Raw genomic sequence first — 13,383 nt, 5'->3', positions numbered from 1 at the left:
GAATAAATTATCTCTGGCTTTACAATAAATACAATCAGAAAAATTACTGTAGAAGGGAGACACAAGGCAATTTTCAACACAGTGCATGTGCATGATTTGTTAGAGTTGAATGTAGAGTGGTTATAATACTACAAAAATTAAAAAGTTGGCCTTTTCTAATAAGTCAAAAACAATTGTTCAAAATAGGTACTTAATCTTTCAATTTAAAACCAAAATAAAAGTTACTTTGCTATCACTTACTATTGTTACCTATTGTGTCTGTCTGTACATAATTTCATTGTTGACTATTGCTTGTTTAATGCAATTTTAGGAGCTAGAATAGAAGTCTTAAGACAGCAGCAGCCCCCAAGTGTTAATGCAAACTCCCCTCCTACCCGAGATATTGGATCATGCCACAGAACCAGTTCTGCTAGATTTGTGAGCCGGTCACCAAAATCCTCTTACTGGTTACATAACAGGTTAGTGTATGATATAGTTTTGTATTTTTCCTGCCAGATGATAGTCTTTCATAAGAATATAACCTATTGTTGGGAGATTTTGGGAACAAGAATGGGAAGTTGATTCGTTATGTTTATTACATGTTTAATATTTGTCCCATGCTAAACATAGTTGTATTTCTAATTTGTTTTGCATGATTTGTCAACACAGTATGTGCTTGATTTCTAATGACAATATTTTGACAAAACAAAACCACCTGATGTTGTTTGACCCCACCTTATGAAGACGGTTTTTGATTATTTGTGTCTCACAACTTGAAGTTTATTACTATGCTTTCACAGGAGCAAGTTCAATAATTTGGTGTGAAAGTAAGATGTTAGTTGAGATTAGGGATGTGAAATCCCATTGAAGTTTAATCCGTTAACTGACTGAAGGTGAGGGTGTCCTGCTCTAGCCCCTGCTGGTTAATCATTCACATCCCTAGTTGAGATAGCTATGTCATAATGTTATGATGCTTCCATTAGTAACAAACAGCAGCAGATGTCAGCTAGGGAACCTGGCCTCGTGCAGGGATGCCTCCAACCTTGCAGTTGTGTTGAAAACATTCATGAGCTAGAGTCAAATCTGTGTCCCAAAGTGGGTCTTAGGGCGCGATTCTGCACTGTGCCCCTACAGCACAGACCATGCTGCACTCCAGCTCTGTGCTCCCCACCACTTCACAAAGCAAAATGTTTAGCACCTGGACTGCCTTCCCCAGCTGTTTCCTGCCAGCTGCTTGCTCTAGGCAGCTGCCTCTTACATAGCACCAAGCTAAGGCTCATAGGTCTCCATCCTTTAATAAGAATATTACTTTCCTCCACAATCCAGTCCAAGTATTACATCATTCATCTTCAGTCATCACTTTTTTACAAAATTGGAGGTGAGTGGTACAGCAACATGTTTTGGAATTCTAGTTTCCCTTACATTGGATTATTACCTACATGAAGATGTCTAGATTGGCTTTAGCTGTGTGTGTCTATTGCAGTGTTGGTGTAGCTGTGTCAGTCCCAGGCTATTAGAGCAGGGGTGGGCAAACTTTTTGGAGTGAGGGTTACATCTTGGTATGGGAACTGTATGGCCATGAATGCTTACGGAATAGAGGGCAAGAGGGTTCTGACTGAGTGTGCAGGCTCTGAGGTGGCACTGGAGCTAAGGCGCTTGGGGTGCTTGAGGGTGCTCCAGGCTTGGATCAGAGGGTACTGAGAATGGGAAGAGAATCAGGACTGGGATATTAGGGGGTGCACAAAGGTGCAGGCTTTGTGTGGCCCTTACCTCAAGCACCTTCCAGAAGCAGTGGCATGTTCCCCCTCCAGCTTCTATGTGGAGGCGCAGACAGGCAGCTTTGCAAACTGCCCATCTGCAGGTGCCACCCCTGCAGGTCCTACTGGCCAGTGGGGCAGGTGCAGAGTGCAGAGCCTCTTGGGTAACCCTACACACAGGAGGTAGAGGGTAGACATGCCACTGCTTCCAGGGCACAGCTTGGAGCCAGGCAAGCTCCAACCCCACTCCGCAGCTGGAGCTCCTGACCCCATTTCCCTGATCATTGAGAACTGGATTAATAGATCCAACGAGCCATAGTTTGCCGACCCTGTATTAGAGGCACAATATTGTTGGGTGAATTCCTGTTGATGAGAGACATGCTTTCAAGTGCCAAAAAGTTCTTAGGAACTTCTGTTTATCTCAAAAGCTTGTCTGTTTCTCAAAGAGAAGTTGATAAGTAAAAAAAGATCATTTCACTCATCTTTTCTCTTTCTGTATATTGTGAGCTTTACAAAGTAAAAAGATTTTTTTTTTTCTTCTTAAGGTTACATCCATCCACAAGTTCAGCTTCAGAGAAGTCACTAGTGTCAACTCAAGATCCTGAACGGTCACTAACTGAATACATACATCGCTTAGAGGTTATCCAGCAGAGATTAGGAGGTGCACAAACAGGTAAAATGAACCTCATTACTCTTCAGATTTTCTAAAGTCTCCTTTTTCAAAAGCCTGCTACATTATTGTGCTTAATAATCACAAAATGTGAAAAACATTTTAAAAAGAAACAGCTTGTCATGGTGGGAGGAGAGACTAAAATGTACATCTTTGAAGTTAAGCTTTTATGTTCATGTGTGGTGTTATCTTAAAAGATTCAAAGCATGACACTTCTAAAAATGATTTCTTAACTGGAGCTGTTTAAAGTTCTTCTGTGGATCTCTTTTCTGTGATCATATACTGCCAGAAATTAAGCATGTAAGAGAAGGTGTTTAAATTGGAGTTGCTTCGTTCCTACTACATCTGTAAAAAGCTAAACAGATTGTTGGGGAGGGAGTGGAATATGCAAATATGCATACAGGTGCCAAATTTTTTCTCTTTAGATTCAGGACAAAAAGTCAATCTTGAAAATATTTTATGAATTGAACCTTTTTTTGGTTCAGTTTTGAAACATTTCATTTTTTTATTTCAATCATATTTTTTAACTCTAGTCTAAATAGCTTATATTTCTAAAGTTATTTAGAATTAGAAAACCCAATGTGGGTTTGTGGTTGAGTAATTTACCAATTATTACAAGCTAAACAATGTCAATCTGTGTGTTTAATTGTTTATAATGGATTCTACGGTCATTGAGGTAGTCATTTTAATGCCAGCTTCTAATTCAGAGTTTTTGCAAACCACTTTCATGAGGCCAGTTAAGATGAAAACAATATTATTCTTGAAGGTGATATATTTTATATAGCTTCAGAGGAGTAACTGAGTTAGTCTGTAACAGTAAAAACTTAAAAAACAACAAATAGTCTGGTAGCACTAATTTATAGACTAACAAAACATGTAGATGGTATCATGAGTTTTTGTGGGTACAGCCCACTTCTTCAGATGACCAGAGAGAGTGAAATCCTGGTTTCATTAAAGTGAATGGGAGTTTGACATTGACTTTAGTTGAGCCAGGATTTCAGCCAGAACTTGTTGCTATGAACTTGAAAATGTGTGGTTTTCTTAATTATTTAAGCTCTTTATAGTAGAATAGGTACCCCCCAAAAATTGTGGTAGAAACGTGATAGCACCTCCGAGAATTAAATATGTAGTTTAACAGGTTACTTACTACCTAACCTTAGCTAATCACTGGTGTACTGTTCAGAAACGTGGCTCTCTTTAGGTGTAGGCTCAGAAATGCTGTTTTAATTATTAATCACATTTTTTATTGATGCAGGAGATTGAAAGGGTCACAGCAAAATCTCTCAATGTTGTGAATAAAATTATTTCTAGTTTCCAGTAAACTTTGCCGTGTACGCTTCAGCCAAAAGCTAAACTGTAAGAACACACTTTCTTGCTGGTACAAAGTATCAGAACCAGTCAGTCAAGCTTATTGCTGCTTGTGAAAGAAACCTAGACTTGAATCCTGGTTTGCAGGCTAGTAGGCCATTTAATCCCTTGTATAAATTGTTCCTCAGTGGAATTAAACCTCTTTCAACAAAGCCAGCATGAAATTCATGATGGTAAGCAAATATTGAATGTACAACTGGACTGTGACAGTCAGTAGTATAAATACTAATAATAGGGTGCAATATTCATTGGTTATTTTACTTAAATTTAGGCAACGCTCCAGGACCAGCTCACCGGAGAAATATAAAGTGACCAGAGCACATCTCAGATTTGAACTCCGAAAGCCCCAGGTTTCTACTTTATTCTGAAATGGATACTTTTGTGTTCCCATGTTTCTGAACACTAGGAAATCCAACACTTATGTGCAGTTGAATAAAGGGTTTTTTCGTGTCTATGCAGTGTTTTTGCATTAGATTTTTATGTGACAAGTTTATTAAATTGTAGAGGAAGTCACTATTCACTCAGAAAAATGTGTTACATACTTATGTGGAATAACTGTTAACCGTAACAGCTTAAGAGTGCCTGCAGCATTGTATCAGCCAAAAAATGTGGTTTTTTATGTTTATTTTTCTAAAGTGTATAGCCAGATTCCTTGTAAAAAGTGATTAAAATGACATTTCTTTAGCCAATTCTTACTGTGTATTGGTGTTAGTTCTTATGCTGTATGTTTCTAATTGCTTTTACCATAAAGCTACCCAGGATTTTCATCTGCAGGTAAGGTCATGAATATCAACTAAGCAGTTACATGTGCACCAGCAAGAAGATCTCATGTATAAATCTTGTGTAATTATATTCTGAAAATTTCTGATTGACATTTTTTTTAAACACTGAAAGTAACTCCTGTCCCAGTCCTCTCTTCAAACCCTACCACTAGGAGAAGCCATCATGCTGTATGGAATTGAGATCTGCTGTGTAGGTGGATTAGATTAGAATTGTCTTTCCTGCCCATCCTAGCTGTGGGGAACAATGGAGGTATGATGCTAAACCAGCTTCATTTCTTCCTTCATTACCCTAACTGGTTTGTGGAGATAGGATGAATGCACTGGATGTAATTTACCCAGACTAGAGATTTTGACTTAGTCTAGCCTCACAGTTTGATAATTAAGATGGGGAAATGTAGGTGTGGTGGAATTACCATTAGGTGGATATATAATTGGTTAAATAACTACAAACAATGAGTAATTAATGGAATTATGTCAGGTTGGAGGGAGGTTTCAAGTGGGGCTCAACAGGGATGGGGTCTGGATCTGATGTTGAAACATTTGTATTCATGTTATAGAGAGAGAATCCTTAAGAAATTTGTGGATAATACAAGGCGATGAGGTAGACTGATGCAAACACTTTGGAAAATAGAGCTAAGACGCAGAAGGCTCTTGATCAATTGGAGGAGTGGGCTGTAACCAAAATGAAATTCAACAATGTAAGGTGCTAAACTTAAAAACCCACTGCACAAACACATCGGAATATGATAGCTAACTTGAATTACTAAACAAGCCACTGTAAAGAAGCTAGAGAAAGTTCTTTAGCTACAGTGGGCTAGACCAAAAGGAATACATTCAAAACAGGCTGCACCCAAGCTACTTCATTGGAGGTTTTCTAAAGGCAGTGGTGTCATCTCGTGTCTTGGAAGGTTTAAACCACTCATCTTCAGGCTCTTCTGGCTGCAGCCTGAAGTTGCCCCCTGTCCAGGGGCTAGTAGCAAGCACTCCTCTCTTCTCCCCCCCCCCCCCCCCCCACTGGGCTCTGCCTGTCCTACCCCCTCGTGCTTGGGTCCTCTGGTTGTCCCACCCCCACATCCGGAGGGGGGGAGGGCCTGCCTTCGACCATCTCCAACTGGGCGCTGGGAACCCTGGCTCTTTGAAGCCCCTCCCCACGCGGGGAGCCCTGGGTGTCTGTCCACCCCCCCTCCCGCGCTGAGAGCCCTGGCTGTGTTCTCCCCCCGCCCCCGCGCTGGGGACCCCTCGCTGCTTGACGTCACTCGTCCCGCTCTCGGCCGGATGAGGGCAAGGAAGCTCCTGTGGAGGCCCCGCCCCCAGCTCCACCCAGGGGCGTGGCCGTGAGGCCCCCTGCGCCTCCCAGTATCCTCTCCGCGCCCGGCCGCTGTAGGCTCCGCCCCCCCGGCTGGCGCCCCGCCCCTGCGCAGTGCCCGCGTGTGTGGCTGCGGCAGCGGCCGCGCGGGGCCGCGCCTGTCGGGCCGGGCCGGGGCTGCCTTGCGGCGCCAGCCGGACATGGCCGCCGAGCGCGGCGGGTGCTCTCTGGAGCCGGGGCCGGTGCCGCTGCCGCCCGAGGTGCGCGAGAGCCTGGCCGAGCTGGAGCTCGAGCTGTCGGAAGGTGAGAGGCCCCGCCCCGCCGCCACCCGCGAGCTGGGGGAGGGGTGAGGTGAGGGGCTGAGCTGAGGGGGCGCGAGCTGGTTCTGCCCCGTGCCGCTCGCGCTCAGGTTGGCGCCCTGTTCCCGCCGCCCTCGCGGGGAGGGGGAGGGGCGGGCCTGAGGGGTCTTGCGGGAGCCGCCGGCCCTTCTGAGGCGGGTGGGAGCCGCTTCTCTGCCGCCCCGCCCCGCCGCCCGTGCCGGGGTCTGAGCGGGGCTCGCTGTGGCCGCCGGGCGCGTCGCGGGGCGGAAGCAGCGCTCCCCGCTCAGCGCGCCGGTCCGAGCTGCTCCTGTCACAGCCGCCGCGTCCCGCCCGCTGTGCAACGTGCGCGCAGGGGGGGCTCTGCCTTGCCCAGCAGCGCCGGGGTTCCTCCCCCACGAGCTCCTTCCCGTGCTGCCTCGGGGTAGCTTCCGCTGCTGTGCCCGCAGCCACGGACCTGGCGGGCTGCCCCGGCTTTCTGAGCAGCTTCAGTTGCCTTGATGCTCTCGTTCTGCTCTGCTTTGGTAGAGGCTTGGCCGTCCTCTCGCTGGAGACGTGGGAGGAAAACACTCCAGTTCACCGCTGGGGGCGTTTTTTACAGCCGTGCTTTGGAAAACGGAGTGGAAGTAGGTGGCTTGGGTTAAGCAGGCATTCTGTTTTTCATAGCTTAACAAGTTTCTTTGCCTACGCACCTGTTCAGCTAAGAAGTGCTAGAAGGTTTCTGAAGCAGATAACATTGCTTTACAATAGGAAATAGCGTCACCTGTCAATTTGAACAACGTATTGTGATTTAAAAAAAAATTGGCATGAGTGTGTTTGGTAAAAATTGTAATTCTTTTAACTGTGCATGTTGATTGTTACTTTCTTTGTGATACAAGCCACCCATCTGCTCTTAGCTATGTACTGTACACTGGGGCTTTTAATCGTCTGGTGTAGCTACTTCAGTGTAGTTGCTTCGGTGCCAGTGTATAGTGTAGACCTGATGCACAGGGTAAGCATGGCTGCCAAGTGTGATGGATAAGATGCACTGATTATTGGAGTAGCTGTGCTGGTGGCTAAAACTTCAGTGTAGACTAGGCCTGAGACTTGGGTTCCGTCTTGGGTCTGCATAGATTTCCTCTGTGACCTTGGACAAGTCATTTAATCTTTCTGTGCCTCACTTCATCATCTGTAAAATAGACCTATTACTTCCTTTTTTACAGCCTTTATCTTGTCTGTTTAGATTGAAAGCTCTTAAGGGCAGGAAGGGTCTGCATTACATATTTCTAATAGTGCCTAGTACGGTTGCTCAGTGATAACAGTTGGGATTTCTATGTTCTACTGTAATAAAAATATAAATTTCTTAGCTGAGTTGGAATGAGAAATAAGTTATAGAGGTCCATTGATTTTAATTTGTCTAAGATGGATACCATTTTCTTGTTTTACACCTATGTAGCTGTGAAGACTTCTTTTGTGACTAGTTCTTGTGAAAAATATCTAGTAATCAGCTCTTGCATTTTCACTGAGTGTGGATGTCACATTCACTATGCTATTAAATGTTGATGATGTGCAGATCTGTTCTATGCTGTGCGACATTATCACACTCGTACAGTGATAAAGAATGCATATTGTGTAAGTATTCTTTGATGGAGAATTCTAAGTTGGCCACAATTTTTAAACAACATATCTAGTATAGCAGGTATTACTATGCTCTGAAAATACTCTTTTTTTAGTACTTTAATCGTTAGACAGATTGCTGAACCTAAACAACCGTTTAATGTAACACTTCCCTAAGTAAACACCCACTCTTCATTTATTAAGAAGATTTAGGCTCAGAATTCATTTTTTTATCATTTTGTTGGACAAGATGATTATTTCTGAGTATTTTAAGATGTTTATTGATTTTTAAATATTAAGTTGTGCAAAATATGGATTTCAATCTTTTTTATATTTATCAATTCAAATTGTCACTGTTGTGGAAAATTAGAAGGGTGTCAGATGACAATTTAATGGCAGTAGACATTGAGTTTCAAAAAGTTAAAACTCCATAACAGTTAAGCTGCAAATTGTCAGTGTCACATATCAAAATATACAATAGAAATATCCTTATCTAAATTCTCAAGCCACATTTTTCTTTCTTTGCTCATCTTTACATTGCAATTATCATCAATGAAAGAGTTTCTTCGTCTGTGAGTGCTCATGGTGAAATCAACTTTTATCAGTTAAAAACTGAATCCTTCAAACCTTAATAATAGTTGTCAGTAGTTTTTGAATGCCTATGTAGTTAATTCCTACAACCTGGTCTGTTTACTTGCATCATAACTGGTGTGTGCAAAAATTAATTCTAAGATTGATTTAATAAGAAAAAGGCATTCAGTGGTTGGGTTGCGTATGGAATATTTGATTGGGTTATTTTTTAAAATAGAAAAGACTACACTTTGAAGATGTTCCAATGTTGTGTGAGTTGCGACCATTGTACTGGCAGCATGAGAATAGTGGTGACAGATGAAACTAGAAGGCATGGTTATACAAATTGAGATAATAATTTGTAATCAAATCATTTAATTTTCCTTACATAACTTACTAAGCTGGTACTCTTGATTTTTATAGCTGCACTTACTAAATTAGTACAGTATTACAAAATGGATCTGTGTTGGCTTCTGTTTTGAAATCTGGAACAAAAATGGGACAGTATTAAAATTGTGTCCTTTTCTATGACACACCACTTAATGTTTAAAAAGTCACAAACAGGAATTATACATAGCTCTATTTTTCACTAATTTATGGTGGTGTGACAGTCAAGAAAATGTTCATCTCTTTATTTCAGAGGGATAGCCATGTTAGTCTGTTTCAGCAAAAGAACGATGAGGAGTACTGGTGCACCTTAGAGACCAACAGATTTATTTGGGCGTAAGCTTTAGTGCGCATCTGATGAAGCGGACTTTAGTGGATGACAGCTTATGCCTAAATAAATTTAAACTTAAAAAAACCAAACAAATAGTCTAGTAGCACTTTAAAGATTAACAAAGCTGTGCCCATGAAAGCTCATGATATCACCTACATGTTTTGTTAGTCTTTAAAGTGCTACCAGACTGTTGTTTTTCTTAAGTTTATCCTGTACAGACTAACTCGGATACCTCCTTAAGTGTCTAAATAAATTTGTTAGTCTTTAAGATGCCACAGAACTCCTTGTTTTTTCATTGTTTCCTCTTGATTGAATACAAATTTGTTTAATCAATTTCATAAAAGATGGTTCAACAAAGCAGATTTTCTCCTTTTCTCCTGAGTTTTTTCAACAAGACATTATTGCAGTGACTGTTCTAGAAATGCTGGTAACCTTTATGGTGTGGGGAGAAGTGAAAGGAGTCTAAGAACATTCCTACCAAATGTTTGTACATTAAAAGACCACTTTAAATGGCAAATTACATTTTATATGCACAAATTAAAATACAGTTTTAATTCATGTCCTCTAAAAATGATGCTAGGGTCATTCAGTAAAAAGAGGTTGTAGGGGGAGGGGAAGTTAAGAAGGTGCTGATAATCTTGGTCCTTAAACTTTTTAAAAAACTAATGCTATTTTTATGTCCTGTAAAAGAGCACTAAAGATTACAATGGGTTTTTTTGTATTTGCTCAGAAATTCAATTTTAAAGCCCTGTGCCAAAGGTGCTGGATCTGTTGGAATTGTATAGAATTTTTTTAAAATACTATGTTAAATAACTAGTGAAAGTTGATGAAATTGTATTTCTTGTTGAGTTTTTAATAAAAACGGTGGTTTTATGCCCAAGTGTACCAGTATGCTGACACATTCACTACAACAATAGTATCTGATCTGTCCGAAGATACGCATTTAATGAATTTTTATTAGGGATGTCGATTAACACAGAGCACAATTAATGCATTAATATTTTTAATGCGTTAATTGCAGGCATTTCTGCGGCACTGCCCCTTTGAAACACTACCACTGCATTTCAAAGGGGCAACGCCTGGGGTCATCTGTGCGGCACTGCCCCTTTGAATTACTGCCCTGGCGTTTCAAAGGGGCAGTGCAAGCAGAGCCCAAGATCAGCACCCAGGCTCCTGTGGTGCTGCCCTTGGGGCATCCTTTCAAAGGGGCAGCTGCTCTGAGCCTGGGGTCAGCTGAGGACTCCAGCTGATCCCGGGCTCCTGTAGCGCTGCCCCTTTGAAACACCGCCACAGCATTTCAGAGGGGCAGCGCATGCGATTAATCGCATGATTAAATTTTTATATTACTACTACTGTATATTTAAAAGCTCTGCATGTCTGCATTAGTACTGTAATCTCTTACTATTTTCTTTCATACACACAAAGCAAACAATAAAAATGCTGCGGAATCATATTTCCACTCTTCCCAGAGCATTCTGTATTTCCCCAGTTTTCCTCTGACCATCCTCTGCTTTAACTTTGTCAGATACTCCCCATGGAAACACTCTGATCACACTATTAATTGTCTTCCAGCAGCAACCCTTGTGCTTGGGTGAGGAAAAAAAGCTTTGAGATCCTCAGAATCTTACACCAGTAAAAGCAGTGTCGGAATTCACAGACCATCTAGAGGTGTCTTCTGGGAAGTGGTAGGCAGCTCTTTTCCACTACTTGCAGCAGCTTCACTCCTTCCTGGGTACAAGAGATCTGGAAGTGGGTTATTTTTGCTCCTCTCAGGTATTGCCTACTCTGGAGAAATAAATGGAGATAAACATGAGCTGCTTCCTCAGTCCATGGAAATAATCTTCCTGAAAAACACATATTTCAGTTAATAGATTGTTGGGGTGACAGCATTCAGTGGCAAAGGCAATTACCTGTAGTTTCTATATGGATGCACCCTGTTGGAACAGTTAGTGGGTTGTTGTCTTTGACAGTTGTTAGAGCTAACAAATTTCCTTCAGTTACTATATGTGATTTCATGCGAGTTCAATTTCTGTTGCTAAAAATCTTTGGTTGTTCAATTTGAGAGTACTGTAGTTTGTTTCTGGTGGACTTAAGTTACTTGGGAAACCACTGTGTGGGGGGAATATGGCTATGTTATCAGCATGCAAGAAAGAGTTATTTCTCTGCATTTTTCACAGAGATGCTGTGGAACTTCCCTCGCAGAATTATATCACTGATACAGATGTTGAAATTAGTACGACAGAGGCCATGTCTTTTGTCAGACCGCATGTCTGTTTTCTTGGAGTTGACAGATTTGGTTCATGGACATTAAGTTTTTTCCATCAGTTCAGTTTTGTAGCCATTTGAACTTTGGCAGTAACTAGAATCACAATCTCATTAAAGTAGGCGGATATATTTTCCTGTTTTCCCATGTGTTCTTACATGATTATTTGTAAAGATGTAGATAAGTTACCTGCTCAGAGAAGATTCTAATTAGACTTCTGTGTATTACAGTATTGGCCAGCTTGTCTCCTTCACCTTCCCTATCATGCTGATGCAGAGGTAACCTGAGATGCTAAAAGGTCTTCTAGGACAAATGGATTTCTATCAATTATAAGATGTGAAATCCTTCAGTACCCCCTGACTTCTGTCATGCAGGTTATAGAATGAGCCTTGAGATAGATAATTGCTTTGTAATTTTTCTTTTTTAAATAAGGGTTGCAAGTGCTTTGGAGGATACGGTCAAAATTCAAATGATCTGGATCAACTGAAGAAATGGATGGAGGTAAACAGGATGAAGTTTAATAAGAAATGCAAAGTACTCCACTTAGGAAGGAACAATCAGTTTCATACATACAGAATGGGAAGCAACTGTCTAGGAAGGAGTACTGCAGAAAGATGTCTAGGGGTCATAGTGGACCACAAGCTAAATATGAGTCAACATTGTGACTCTGTTGCAATAAAAGCAAACACGATTCTGGGATGTCTTAGCGGGAGTGTTGTGAGCAAGACACGAGAAGCAATTCTTCTGCTCAACTCTGTGCTGATTAGGCCTCAGTTGTCCAGTTCTGGGCACTACATTTCAAACAAGATGTGGAGAAGGTCCAGAGAAGAGCAGCAAAAATGATGAATGGTCTAGAAAACATGAGCTATGAGGGAAGACTGGAAGAATCAGTCTTGTTAAGTTTGGAAAAGAGAAGACTGGGACATGATGGCTGTTTTCAAGCATCTAAAAGGGTGTTATAAGGAGGATGGAGAAAAATTATTCTCCTTTGCCTCTGATAATAGGACAAGAAGCAATGGGCTTAAATTGCAGCAAGGGAAGTTTAGGTTTGATATTAGGAAAAGCTTCCTAACTGTCCGGATGGTTAAACACTGGAATTAATTGCCTAGGGGTGTCGTGGAATCTCCATCACTGAAGATATTCAAGAGCAGGGAAGGTAGGCATCTGTCAGGAATGATCTAATAGGTGATTGGTCATGCTGTGCATGCGTAGGGATGTAAGCACCTAGTTGACTATCTGATTAGCTTTTTTCAAAAGCTTATCGGATAGTCGACTAGTCCCTGGACTAGTCACTCCTCCCCCTTGCTACCTCTATCAGAGGGGGAGCGGGAGCCAGTGCTGGGGGGAGCCAGCTTAAAAGCCGATTCCCCTTAGCACTGTCTCCACAGGGGGGCAGCTGGGACCAGGCGTGAACCAGGAATCAGCTGATTTCCAGCTCCCAGTGCCAGATGCTGTGCCTCTGCTTTTTAAATGTATTAAGAGCCCACTGGCTCTTAATACATTTAAAAATCATAAACTCGGCAAGAGCGGTGAGGAGTCCTGTGGCACCTTATAGGCTAACAGAAGTGTTGGAGCATAAGCTTTCGTGGGCAAAGACCCACTTGCTGCTTTTGCAGATTCAGACTAACACAGCTACCCCTCTGATTTTCCATACCCCCTTTTTCCATTTAAGGCTGTTACGCAGGTGTGGGAACCCAGCACGAGCTGGGAATCGGCAGGTCCCGCTGCTGTACTCCAGCCTTTTAAATGTATTAAGATTAAAAGGCAGAGCCACAGCAGCTGTGGCTCCCCTGCTTATCAATAGTTGACCAGTTGATTTAAGCTAAATTTAACATCCCTGGCAGGCTCTTAATACATTTAAACTGCAGAGCTGCAGCAGGCTGCAGTTCCCCCGCTTATTTGACTAGTCAATTGAAAATCTATCAACTAGTCAATTAGTTAAACTAAATTTAACATCCCTAGTTGTGAGGACAGAGGATGACCTCTCAAGGTCCTGTCCAGTTCTAGTATTCTGTGATTCTATAAATAGCACTCTGTTTTCCTACTTACATACATGG

The 13,383-nt window shown here is 42.1% G+C and overlaps 2 protein-coding genes across 16 annotated transcripts in view; both read left to right on the top strand.

Moving 5' to 3' along the window:
• Positions 1-4,463, top strand: part of PCNT (pericentrin) — a 163,737-nt gene extending 159,274 nt beyond the window's left edge. For all 12 annotated transcript variants that reach the window (XM_075934141.2, XM_075934136.2, XM_075934137.2 and 9 more), the window contains 3 exons: positions 311-458; positions 2,282-2,409; positions 4,046-4,463. In XM_075934141.2, coding sequence (XP_075790256.2) covers positions 311-458; positions 2,282-2,409; positions 4,046-4,086 — 317 coding nt within the window. In that variant the 3' untranslated portion in view covers positions 4,087-4,463. The remainder of the gene's footprint in view (positions 1-310; positions 459-2,281; positions 2,410-4,045) is intronic.
• A 1,502-nt stretch (positions 4,464-5,965) lies between these two features.
• DIP2A (DIP2 acetate--CoA ligase A) overlaps positions 5,966-13,383 on the top strand; it is a 146,359-nt gene continuing 138,941 nt past the window's right edge. For 3 of the 4 annotated variants that reach the window (XR_016350121.1, XM_089779985.1, XM_089779986.1), the window contains exon 1: positions 5,966-6,165. Coding sequence is in view for 3 of the 4 variants with exons in the window: in XM_089779985.1 (XP_089636111.1) it covers positions 6,063-6,165 (103 nt within the window). In the remaining variant the exon portion in view is untranslated. The remainder of the gene's footprint in view (positions 6,166-13,383) is intronic. The other variant, XM_075934130.2, reaches the window with a different exon arrangement.

The sequence above is a fragment of the Pelodiscus sinensis genome, chromosome 7 (assembly GCF_052426305.1).
Source record: "Pelodiscus sinensis isolate ZL-2025 chromosome 7, ASM5242630v1, whole genome shotgun sequence".
NCBI classification, from domain to species: Eukaryota; Metazoa; Chordata; order Testudines; family Trionychidae; genus Pelodiscus; species Pelodiscus sinensis.
The sequence above is the reverse complement of the archived record's forward strand: the minus strand, read 5'-3'. Positions and strand labels throughout refer to the sequence as shown.